Source organism: Euprymna scolopes, chromosome 7 (genome assembly GCF_053919585.1).
Source record: "Euprymna scolopes isolate OS-2025 chromosome 7, ASM5391958v1, whole genome shotgun sequence".
Classification (NCBI taxonomy): domain Eukaryota; kingdom Metazoa; phylum Mollusca; class Cephalopoda; order Sepiida; family Sepiolidae; genus Euprymna; species Euprymna scolopes.
The window spans coordinates 147,895,075-147,907,905 of NC_136488.1; the positions used below are offsets into that span (position 1 = coordinate 147,895,075).

The window sequence follows — 12,831 nt, forward strand, 5'->3', positions numbered from 1 at the left end:
ACCAGAAATCGAAATATTGAATTTCATTAAAAAAAACAAAAAAAAAAAAAACGGTATCTACTTAATTGTAATGTCGAAATTAGTAACATATCCAAAAATTACGAAAAACGATGAAGTAGAAAATTTCTTATGAAAATAGATATTTCGAAATAAATTTCACATTATAAAACAGTGTGAAGTCAGAAGTAACTGCAGTTTGTCTTGTTTCAATTAATGGCGGATATCACTGAATCATGAAATTATGAAAGTACAATTTTTTTTTTTTTTGGTGGGTAGGTTGTAATAATGCAGTAATATTTAACTAATTGCGATATGATAATTAGGTAGTTAACATGCTTTTAGTTGAAATTGACATAAAAAGTAAATAGATACCATTAGTTTTTAATGAAAATTCAATTTTTTGACTTTCGAATTTCGCTCTAATAACGAAGAAGCACCAAATAAACTTAAAAATGCTTTCCACGTTGATTAATTTGTTATCAAAAAATTAATATTGACATTGCTATAAAATCATGATTTTGATGGAGCAAAAAAAAAAAAAACTTAAAAAATAAAACAATGCAAACGAAGGGAGATAACTCTCGTGAACCTTTTCGTTTATCGAGACTCGGGAGAGTTACTTGCTGTTTGGAAAATTAAAAGAAGGAACATGAAAATTCCATAGAGGTGAGATTTAATCTTTACTCGTTGTTTTCTGTGTTTAATTTATTGAGTTATATATTTCCCATACACTGCTAACTGTATGGATCTATATATATATATATATATATATATATATATATAGACAAGATGCGATTTCGTGATAATTTTTCGTTTAGTTCAAACCATTATCGGAAGAATCCGACTTAAAAAATTTCAATGGACATTTTAGGTCACAGTTTTAACCCCCTTTTTTTTCCTTTTTTTTTCTTTTAGATTAAATAAAATATTACATTGCAATAATCTGAGATTAATTTGAACTTTTTTCATTTGTAACTAAGTCAAACGTGTATTGTAAGTTATGTATATGAAAATTGTTTTCGGCATAAAAAGATAGAATCGACGAAAACATCCTAAAATGACAGTAAAAATCAGATTAGTAGCGGAACGAAAACTTAAAAAAAATAAATAAAAGAATAAAATCATTGCAAATGGCTGCTGCTTCTTGAATTTATTTATTCCGATAATTCTTTTTAAAATCATGTTTATTTTCATAAACATTTCGCTGGGTTAATATTTTAATTTTGTTAATCAGGGTCCCTTCGCGTGAACCGTTATTTCCTTTCTTCGTTGCTTTTTACAGAAGATTGGTGAATCCCCCCCCCCCTTTTTTATTTCACCCAAATGATAATTGTTCAGAAAAAAAGGGGGTGGGGGCGCATAAGAATGGGTGGCTCGAAGTCCGCAGCAAACAGTGTGAAATAAAATTAGGCGGAGTTGTACAACCATCACCCCCATGCGTAATTTCTATACTGAGGCTTTTTGAAATTTTTTCACTGGATTATTATTGATTGGACACTAATTAACCAGATTATGAAAAAAAAAAAAAAAAATCATTTCGACATTTGAAAGGGGTGCTCACTTTTTAGTTACAACGTTCTGGTAAATCGGTCTTTGATAAGACGGGACGGGCGCGTTTGAAATAAATGTTTCTGTTAAGAGCACAATTAAACCATGATACTTGACTTTTGCATTTTAAACTTTAATTCAAGGCATTATATATAAAAATAATTTTTAAAATCAGCAGTATTGTAATTTATTAGAACTGAAAAAAAAAAAAATCAGTAGAAGCTATTATTATTTTATCTGCAAAACTCCATTTATCGACTACAAATATTTTGTTCTGATAGTGTAGAAGCACCCCAAAAATTAGTTCTATCCATTTGAATGTTTGCATCGATAAGTTTTAAAAAAATAACAAGTTTGAGAATTGTATTTCATATATTTGTTGCCCTCTTAATAAATTTTATTTTCTTTGTTTTTCAGTTAATTTCCCAGTGAAAACAATGTCCCTGACTTCCTTTAATTCAACTTCTCGGTTTCTGCTGATTGTCATCATTCTGAATTTCTTCATCAGTATCCAGGCCAAAGAGTATAGCTTCAAACAATATAAATTCAGGAAAAAAAGAGATGTAAGTATACCCCACCCCCTTTTTTAATGAGAATTTCAGGGTATTTAGCAGAGAAGCCAACAAACAAACAAAAAGAAGATTAAAAAAAATATACCAAATAAATGTTACCAAAGGCAAGATAAGTTACTCTTCTATCTACCAGTATAAGTTTTGTGTGTTTTAACATATTTTAAAGCTTTTATTCGGTTAAAAAAAAAAGTAGTGCCGAGTTAGTAAGTTAAACCGATAACAACATGCCAACCCCTGAACATGCCATCTTCGAAGAGTCATTAATATCTCAAAAGTCCAAAAATAAATAAAATATTAATAAAAATCCATCTAATAAATGTCACGGCGACACTTATTAGGTGGATTTCTATCGATATTTTGTTTATTTAGTAATGTCTGTATAGGTAAAAGAGTAACTTATCTTGCCTTTGGTAATATTTATTTATATGTTTGAATTTTGAACACTTTTTTTTCATTTGTTGGCTACTCTGGTAAATACCTGAATTTCATTTTTCATTTTAATACTCAAGTGATTACACTTGATGGCAGTTCAAAATAAAATAACAAAACTATTTGATATACTTGAATATTGGGAAAAAATATTTGTGTATCCCAAGAATTAGGGAAAACAAGTGAAGCTTGCATGGTCCCTGTGAGTGCACAGTGAACGAGGCATAAAAAAAATGACTAAGTTCAGCATTTGCCCCCCCCTCCCCTCACATTTTGCCCCAAAAGTCCTCAGGGGATGTCAAATCCTGGTGAAAATGAACAAACGGTGTAGTTTTAGGCCTTAATATATGTAAATTTGAGTTCTGCACCATGCAAAAAGAGAAATAACTAAGTCCATCTATTACCCCTTCCCCCTCATTTAGCCCCAAAAGTTCTGAAAACCTTAACATATGTAAATTTGAGTTCAGCACCATGCAAAACTGCTAAATAGACATACAGAGAAAATTTTGGACAAATATGGTAAAATAGTCCCAAAAATTGAGTGTTTTTATTAGCCTTAAAAGAGCTCCTGGGGCATGCTCAAGAGTTATCACAAAGTATAGACAAACAAAATTATATAGAAATCAGTTAGTTACAATTTTTCAGAAAGTTTTATAAAAATCCAAGGCATCAGTTTAGCCATTTTAACGCAAAAGATACCCCTGGGGAGGAAACCGGAGTTTTCCCGGAAAATCTGTTCTGTTACAAACGGATGAATGGACAATGGTGAATTTACAGGTCCACCCTCCTTTTGTCAGGGAACCAAAAAATATTGAGTAAAATTTTAATCAAAAGTAGAATTAATGGTACTTGTATAGTTTAATCAAGACATTAAAAAATGAAAATATTGAAAAACGGTTATATTGTACATATCCGTTATGGAATGTAGTTCTCCGAAAAAAAATTTCACTTAATTTCATCAAGTATTCTTTTTTTTTTTTTTTTTTTTTTTTTTTTTTATAGCGAAAAAACAATTTGTTATGATACCGAGCAAAAGTTTCTATTTTTAGGAAGAAAAGCTAATATTAAAGATGGGGAGGGAGTGTCGGTGCTTTAAACTGAGTTATCTCCCCATGGCGTGTACAAAAAATTCAAAGATAGCTGACTTCAATGTGCTGTCATAAAAACGTGTTTTTCCGCTGTAAAAAACAAAACTACTCGATCAAATTAAGTGAAATTTTTTGAGGGGGAGATCGTCAGCACAAAATGGATATGTACAATATAACCTTTTTTTTTTTTTTTATTCAATATTTTTTTTTTTTTAATGTCTTAAGTCTGCATGGAGTCATCACATTTGAAGAAGGAAGATAATCTTCTACAACACTGGGTCCCATGCGATTGTCAATTGATTGTAAAAGGAATGTGAATAATATATAAAACTTTATTATTTAATGTAAGAAATGTTTCCAGAGGACAGGAGGACGCAAAAGTAAATTTCTTCCTCAGTGTCACCATTTTCTTTTTTTGCGACAGGTTGCATATTTTTCCATGTGTAGAGAAAATTGAATTGAATTTATTACGTGTAATGTCTGTTGGGAATATTTCTATTATGATGAGCACATATACTAAGTGTCGTCGCCTTCTTCTTCTATGAGAGATTTAGGAGAATGGAAGAAAGCGAGAGAGAAAAGGTGAGGGAGAATCATCACACAGGCGATGATAACAGGCAGCCACTTCCCTCTTTTCTCACCAATCCTACCATCTGTCAATTTGTTGTATAAAAAATGAATGTATTTATAAGATTTTAAGGACTGAGGTTGCTTCTTGATTGGTGGTTTTAATGTGGATCACCATATTTGAAAGGTTGGGAACTACTGTTCCACAACATGTTGGCATAATAGTGTTGCTTCAATGTATAATCAGAAATATGAATGAGAAATGAATGTTATTGATCCTCCAACAAAAGAAGGGTGGACCTGTAAATTCACTCTTGTCCGTTCATCCGTCCGCACTTTTCTCAATAACTACAGCTTGGAATTTTTTGAAATTTTGCACAAACATTAAACATGATATGAGTAAAAAAAGTAACAGAGCGGATTTTCTGGGGGAAAATCATTGAGTAGAAAGTTATTTCTAGTTAAAAGTAATTTTTTACGGAAAATTGAGTAAAATTGCATTTTTCTTAAACGTTAGAAAATAGGCAGTAGGAGGCTATATGCAGGGGACATAACCTTGAAAGAAATATTTTAGATTACTTGTGTCATGACTGCAATATTTGTTGTCTATAGCGATAGACTTTATTTTTTGACTAAAACCTAGTGATTGATGATTCCAATATTTTTCCCCGATTCCAATAAAATTACCGATTCTTTATAAATCTCTAAACATTTAACTATATAGATATATTTTATCTCCGATTACTGTAGAAATACACATGTTAAATGTGCAGATATGTTCCTAAATGTAAAAATATACTTGTGGGGGAAAATCTATCGCTTTTAGTGGTTTAAAATCAATAAAAATTTACTATTTTATCATTATTACAAGCAATGGAAGATTTTGCTTTAAACAAAATCAAATAAAAAAGACAATGTAAAGAATCGTTTTGGCATCGGAAAATCCATACAGATTTTTTACGATTACGATACCGATTCCAATACCATCAAATATTCCGATTTTTTTCTGATTCTCGATTCCGACTCCGATTGTCCCAACACTACTAAAAACACAGCAGTTATTCTACTCTATGAATTTTTTGTAATTTTTGGATATATTACTATTTTCGACATGACAATTAAGTATGTAATATTTTTTTGCTTAAAACGATATATTTAAAAATAAAATCAATTTCTCGACCAGATCTTAACAAACATCATCTTAATCCAGTTATTCAAAAAGATATTATGATCTTTACAAAGTGACAAAAAATAAAATGAGAAAAAATGTATTTTGTTTCTTTGCATGGATTCCTTGAGACGTAATTTATTTTTTAAAATGTTGAGAAATGTTAATCTACGGATTCAGTAACGTACAATTAAAAAATATTTTCAACTATTTGGAGTGATCATAGTTAAAGATATTTTGGTACTTGTACATTATTATCACGGAACAATTCTTTTGGTTTCATTTTGAAGAGTGCAGAACAGGGGGAGATAATACAATTTTAGAACTGGGGAAAATTGAAAATGTCAACACAACAACAATACAATAACACGAAAAAAAAACATTCATTATCTGAACATTTATTGAAGTAAAATAAAATTTAGAAAATTTGGCACTTGTGCATTATTATTATGGAACAACTTTCCAAAATTTTAACTTAAAAAAAAAATTGAAAATTTAGGGGGAAAAATATGTTTTCTCAAAACGAAAATCACACACATTCCAAGAATGATTATTTATTTTAAAAAAATTTTTTAAGTAATGCATTTCGACAACTTTCATTTATTTGTGAACTATTATCCTCATGATCTAGTTGCTGTTTCACAATGTTTCCACCAACTATTCCTCTGACCTTCGTCAGGCGGTAAACCGCGACAGGATAGGAATGCTGAGTCTCTTAACTGTATCCTCAGTAATTACTGCCTTTCATAGTTGTTGTTGTTTCACCACGTTTTTGGTCAACTAAGCCTCTGGTCGGCTTTGGATAGGATTGAAACCGTTATCTCCAGACAATGCTCACCTGGAACAGCAGAGATTCAACGTTTCTATCCACTGCGCCACAGGCTCTGAAGACCAGAGAAATAGTTGGCCGAAACATTGTGAAACAACAGTTAGAAGATGAGGATAATATTCCCAAATAAATAAATAAATGAATTACTCCTCTCTGAAAAGGATTCCAATCATTATAAAAAAAAATTGTTCATTTCAGAATTTTTCTGTCGAAAAAATACTTTCAAAAACTTCTATTTTGTGTTAAAATTTTCTAAATTTTAGTTTACTTCTATAAATGTTCAGATAATTAATGTTTTATTTTGTGTTCTTGTATTGTTGACATTTTTTATTCTCTCAGTTCTGAAATTGTATTGTCTCCTTTGTTCTGCACTCTTCAAAATAAAACCAAAAAAGTGCAGCTTTTTTTTTTTTTTTTCATTTTAAAAATAAAAAAGATAAAAGTCCAATTAATTAGATTCCAGCCATTCCTAAGAATATTTGCATAGAAAATTAAAGATATTTTTTTTCACAACATTTGTAAAAAATATTTTTTTTTAATTGGAATTCATTATTGAGATGAGTATTATTTATTTTTTATTGCAGACTATTTCCCTCATCTTTCTTAGTGGTTGTTTCACGACGTTTCGGCCAAAAACATGGTGAGACGACAACAACTATGGATGGCAGTAATTGCTGAGAATGCAGTTACCACCTGACGAAGGCCAGAGGAATAGTTGGCCGAAACGTCGTGAAACAACAACTAAGAAAGATGAGGATAATATTCCGCAATTAATAAATTAATATTTGTAAAAATGTTAAGATTTAGAACTTAAAAAAAAAAATTCTTTTTTGTCATCACAAATTGTTTTATTGTTAACTCACAGATTATCTGGATATAAGAAAAACTATATATGTAATTGTAAATCTGAGAGTTTTGGTTGGTTGTTTGCATATTGAGTGTTTTAGATCGAAAAAAAGAGCAAATGAAATGAGAAGCGGTACGAGGAGGCATATAGAGAGAGTGGCAGCAGCAATTGTGATGCAAGAGAAGGACAGTAGGAGGATGTAAAGAAGGGAAAAAAGATGTTTCTATTGTTCCTTTCTATGCAATTATTCATGTACAGTTGTAGCAGAACTGAACAAGACTGTGTTGGTTCTATTGAGGTTACAAAATAGAATGTGCACAAGAACCACTGTCATTTGAACCCGGAATCCATTCAGTACAAAGAAAAGAGAGATATGCAAATTGTGGTATTGTCGAGATTAAAAGTCTGCATATAAGGACATCCCCCCACCCCCCCGAAGAATGACGGAACGTAATTGTGATTTTTGTGAAGGAGAAGATTGCTTTGCTTACTCGGAGTTAGTTTTTGTATGCATCAGTGGGAAGAAAAAACGTGACGGATTTTTTTTGTTTGTTTTTGTGCACAAAATGGTAGTCGCCAATTTAAAACATCAATTTCAACTCTTCAACAATGTACCAACATTGACCTAACAGGTCACAAGTCATTAAGTAAACTACAAATGTGTGTATACATTTTTTTATTTATTTATTTTTATGATTTTCAGGATAAACATTATCGCCATGCCAAAAGTCAGTGTGAAACGTCTCCAAATTGTCAGAAGTTACTAACTCGTCCATTAGACCATACACGCTGTGTGCGCATCTGTATATCCAAGTCGTGCTATGAAACCCTCTACGCTCATGATGAGGTAAGCTCAACCTGTACTATTTCTGATTGCACCAAGTTTGTTTTTTTATCAGACCACGTTAGCTCTCATCAGTTTCATTCTAGTTAATAGCAAAGGATCTGTAATCGTTAAGAGAGATTAATCGGGTAGTCAATTTTCATATTTGCTATGGAGATGGGAAGTTAGCTATAAAAAATCAAATCATTAACTGATTATTTGTGAAACTTAAAAAACAAAAAATTAATGCTTTTTTTTTTTTTGTTCTGAGTAAGTTTAGTTTCGCTAGTTTCATAACTCTTGTTTCACTCCTATATGTTTGGTGACAAAGGGGAAAGAACTACTGATTTCTGGATTGGCTAATGTGGTGATTTTCAATTATTCAACTGTGATTTCGTAGCCGTTACGCTCGAACCATGTACATTACAGTTCAAACCTCTCTCGGACCTCCTACACCGTCCCGTCCGGCACTGTCAAAAAGGAACAAACAAACAAAAATGAATAAATCTGACCCGGCTTTTCTTATTTTTTTAACACAAGTCCTTTATTACTATTTTTTCTTTCTCCCTGTCTTGACACCAACTTAGAGTCTCTCTCTGCCACTGTGGGGCCACATGTCAATCTCACCTGACAGTTTTTTTTCTTTCTGCTCCACTACGTACATGCTGACCATAGACAACCATTTGTCGTCTTCGACTTTACACATTCATCTTTTTCAACCGCACTTTTTCTTCTCCTGATCACGTGGTATCTTTTTTTTTTTTCTTTTCTCATTGCGCCAGCTCATGCACAGTTCCTGATTTGCAGCTATGCCTTTTTTCAGCTACTGCTGCTAATATCCATTATATATATATATATATATATATAAATATATATATATATACACACACACACACATTTTTTAATTAATTCAACCCACATTCATTGATGTTTACTGGCTAAATGCCATTCAGTTAACGAGATATCAACAACAAAAAACAAAACATGTTTCTGAATTTTTGAGATGAGGATTGATAGTTTGTATATAGACTATTTGAACTATAATTCTCATTTCTCACACCATTTCGGTCAATTTAACCTCTGACCTTCTTCAGGTCTTTGCGCAGAAACCACTGACATAACAGATAAAGCACTTGGTAAAATTTAGTTCTAAATGACATTTTTCTGTGGATTGATGGTTCAATTCTCAGTGTGGGCGATACTCAGAATGCAATTGCAGATTACTGAGGACTTTTATCCAGTCATAACTGATGGAATGAGAGCATACTATCATTATGGATTAAATAAAGAGTTCCGTTCGAAATTCCAATGTAGATTCCAGGGTTCAAGAGAAAGATACCCGAGTTTGACGGAAAGCCTAAGTTTAACAGAAAGATTCCACGAGTTTGACAGAAAGATTCCCTGAGTTTGACAGAAAGATTCCCTGAGTTTGACAGAAAGATTCCCTGAGTTTGACAGAAAGATTCCCTGAGTTTGACAGAAAGATTCCCTGAGTTTGACAGAAAGATTCCCTGAGTTTGACAGAAAGATTCCCTGAGTTTGACAGAAAGATTCCCTGAGTTTGACAGAAAGATTCCCTGAGTTTGACAGAAAAATTCCCTGAGTTTGACAGAAAAATTCCCTGAGTTTGACAGAAAAATTCCCTGAGTTTGACAGAAAAATTCCCTGAGTTTGACAGAAAAATTCCCTGAGTTTGACAGAAAAATTCCCTGAGTTTGACAGAAAAATTCCCTGAGTTTGACAGAAAAATTCCCTGAGTTTGACAGAAAAATTCCCTGAGTTTGACAGAAAAATTCCCTGAGTTTGACAGAAAAATTCCCTGAGTTTGACAGAAAAATTCCCTGAGTTTGACAAAAAGATTTCCCAAGTTCGACAAATTACACCTGAAGAAGGTCAGAGGTTACATCGGCCTAAACATTGCACTCTGTTACAAATTGACCCTTGATAAATGGTGACTCATTAGTACAGCTATGACAACAGCATATTCTTTTCATTATTTTGACTATTGAGTATATATCAGTTAATATCTTATATGTTTTTAGGTAGAGTGATGTGGTTCTCAATTGATTAACTGTGTCGGATATATACTCGAGAGTCAAAACAATGATAAGAATATTCTCTTGTCATAGCTCTACTCATTAGTAAAAAACAAAACAAAAAAAACGTAAAATGATTCCAACTTCAATAACAATAACAACAATTAAATGCTGAATGTTTCTTTAAAAATCCTTTTATGCATATAAATTTGTTTTTTATTCAACCAAATATTTTAATAAAGATATCGCTATTACATAATAATTCTAAAAAAAAAAAACGGGTATTGTTTTTTAAACAATGTTATATTTTTCAATCAGACCAAACATAAAATCGAAATAATTTTTTTGAACGTTAGCCATCCTAAACTCTTAAATTCATTTGATGACTCCATTTTTGCGTTCTTTTTTGAGAAGGGGGAGATTTTCTCCTGAAATTATCAAAGATGTTGCATCATATCAGATATTTTAACATTCAGCCCCATATTTTCTGATTTGAGATGTGAAAGATCTTTTGAAAAATAGATTTTGTGAAGATTTATAACCCAAATACTGTTTTCGATTATTTTTGTTCATACTTTCTTTCATCATTCTGGTTTTTCTGCATCCTTCATAAATAGCCATATAACTAATTTTTTAAACATTTAATTGATAAAAATAACACCTCATCCACCTCCCAGATCTCTATTATATAAAAGGAACTTTGTGTATGTATGTATGTGAGTTCTCTATGGACTCTGAAATGGCTGGGCCGATTTTTTGGAAATTTCATATAAAGGTACTTGATGTGTTTGCGAGTATTCTGTATCGGAATGCATGTGATAAGTATCGAATATCAATTAGCAAAAACATCTGATTAAAGAAAGAAGCCCGATTATGACCAAAATTGACACTTTTTTTTTTTTTTAACAGCCTAACATCACAAGTGCATTTGAGACGTTCTATCATCACACAAGCAGAAAGACCCAACTCATAAAATCAACTATTTTTTTTTAAATAGGGGCACATTTGAAATTAATGTTTCTGTTTAGAGCACAATTGAACCATGATACTTGACTTTTGCATTTTAAACTTTAATTCAACCCATTATTTACAGATAATTTTATAAAATCAACAGTAGATTCTTAACAGTGCTATGTAGTTACAATATGTTATGGACTAAGTTACTGCAGGGGTGGGAAGGTCTCTAACTAAAGCATGCAATCATTTGATTTGATTAAAAAATGATCGATTTCACCGATAATAAAAGTATGGAAGTTGGAACAGTAGTTGATCCTCATTTAATCCCAGATAACATCGGGTCTCCCTGCTAGCACAAACTTAAAAAATTGATGTAGCTTAAAAATTAAAAACGGCCGAAACGTTGTGACAATAACAACCAAGATGAGGAAGTCAGTCCGACAATCTCAATCAATAAAAACACCATCTCAAAAATACAGACAATTACTACAAGTGCAGACTTTCTTTTTGCCGGCACTGTGTATAGATATAATGCTTGGGGCAGAGAGGAGGTTATTGCTGTAAGCCTAAAAGTTTGCGAACGAGCAATCCAACAGAAACTACAACTTTATATATAGATAAAAAAATTTTTAATAGTTTTTTTTTTTTTTTTTTTTTTCATTCAGAATTTTTATTTTCTCTTTCTATTTCAGTTGGAAGAAGGTGAGGTTGATGTCCGGATCAACTCTTTCAAGGGATGTTATTTTTATGAACTGCAGCGAGGAAGAGGGTTATAAAAAATAAAATAAAATCGTGCCAACAGAGACCTTTTTAAGATTTGCGTATTTAAGAGAACTACAAACATTCTGGGACCAAAAAGGAAAAAAAAAAATAAATTAAAAGAATTGATTTTTTTTTTTTTTTTTTTTATTCAGCTGATGCATTTCAATTGTCAATAAATACAGCTTTATCTTTTTTTTTTTTGTCTTTTATTTATCCCCCCCCCTTCTCTAACTTTCCACTTCATTCAAACTGAAAATGATTCCTTTTTATTTATTCCATAGACACTAAATATTATTTGGATCATTCATCGATACCTTAAGTTTCATGGAATTACTAGAGACACAACCCATAGGATTAAAGATACCAAATGTGAACAGTTCATCAATTGATGTGTGACAAAGACTGTGGACTGGATAACGTCAGGTTGTCTTGCTTGTTACAACAAGAATCTATCAGTTCTCTTGGGTGGTCCTTTTAACACAAATTCAGATTTCATTGCTGAATCTAACAGTGATGATGATGATGATGAAAAGAATAAATCTGTTTTCTTAACAAATAATCAAAGCCCAAATAGAAAGGACATAAACTAGAAGCTATAGAGCTAAATTAAAGACATGTTTTTTAGTCAATTCAGTAGAATTCGTTGGTGAAGATAGTTGGTTGACAACCCGGACGACATCCGATGGCCTGGGTGAAAAAGAATTAATTTAAACCTTTATAATCCTGCATTCAGAAGTCAGTCTGATTTACCAAGCCTATGAAGGCTCCTAGCTCATGTCTTTACTAAGACTGTACCTGTAACAACGTTGAATAATTAATGTTACTAAAAAGACTGCCTTTGTGATTTCTTTTGTTGTTTGGTTGTGAAATGAATTCTTCCCTAGACCAATGTTTCAGGATGCAGCAAAGGAGAACAATGCACCTGCCTATGAAAGAGGACTGCTTCCTCAACGTCCAACATCAGACGACCAGCCGAAGTACCCTTGTGGTAGTGTTACCGACCAGCTGTCATGAGAGCAGAACTGCCACATGAACTTAGGGTTATGCATGAGTTGTGTGTTCAAGTAGAAAAGTGATGAGTTCCAGCAACCAGCGGACGTCTGGCATAGATACTAAGGTCCTAGCCACTAGACGAAGAAAAGATGAAGACAAAAATAAAAACAGGATGATCAAGCCACGACAAGGAGTTACGAATAAGTCTTCGC

At 32.1% G+C, this 12,831-nt stretch overlaps 1 protein-coding gene across 1 annotated transcript; it reads left to right on the forward strand.

Annotated features, from left to right (window-relative positions):
• The first annotated feature begins 537 nt into the window (after positions 1–537).
• LOC145280043 (uncharacterized) lies at positions 538–11,818 on the forward strand. The gene is made up of 4 exons (XM_080131712.1): positions 538–666; positions 1,966–2,111; positions 7,752–7,895; positions 11,557–11,818. The coding sequence occupies exons 2-4, from the start codon at positions 1,986–1,988 to the stop codon at positions 11,638–11,640; spliced, it is 354 nt and encodes a 117-aa protein (XP_079987838.1). The 5' UTR covers positions 538–666; positions 1,966–1,985; the 3' UTR covers positions 11,641–11,818.
• Positions 11,819–12,831: the final 1,013 nt, after the last annotated feature.

What these genes read in the sequence shown, in the direction of transcription:
- LOC145280043 (XM_080131712.1), top strand. Translation starts at nt 1,986, where the DNA reads ATGTCCCTGACTTCCTTTAATTCAACTTCTCGGTTTCTGCTGATTGTC. An exon ending in AATTCAGGAAAAAAAGAGAT is followed by an intron (nt 2,112 to 7,751) that starts GTAAGTATACCC and finishes TATGATTTTCAG; the next exon opens with GATAAACATTATCGCCATGC. An exon ending in CCCTCTACGCTCATGATGAG is followed by an intron (nt 7,896 to 11,556) that starts GTAAGCTCAACC and finishes TTTCTATTTCAG; the next exon opens with TTGGAAGAAGGTGAGGTTGA.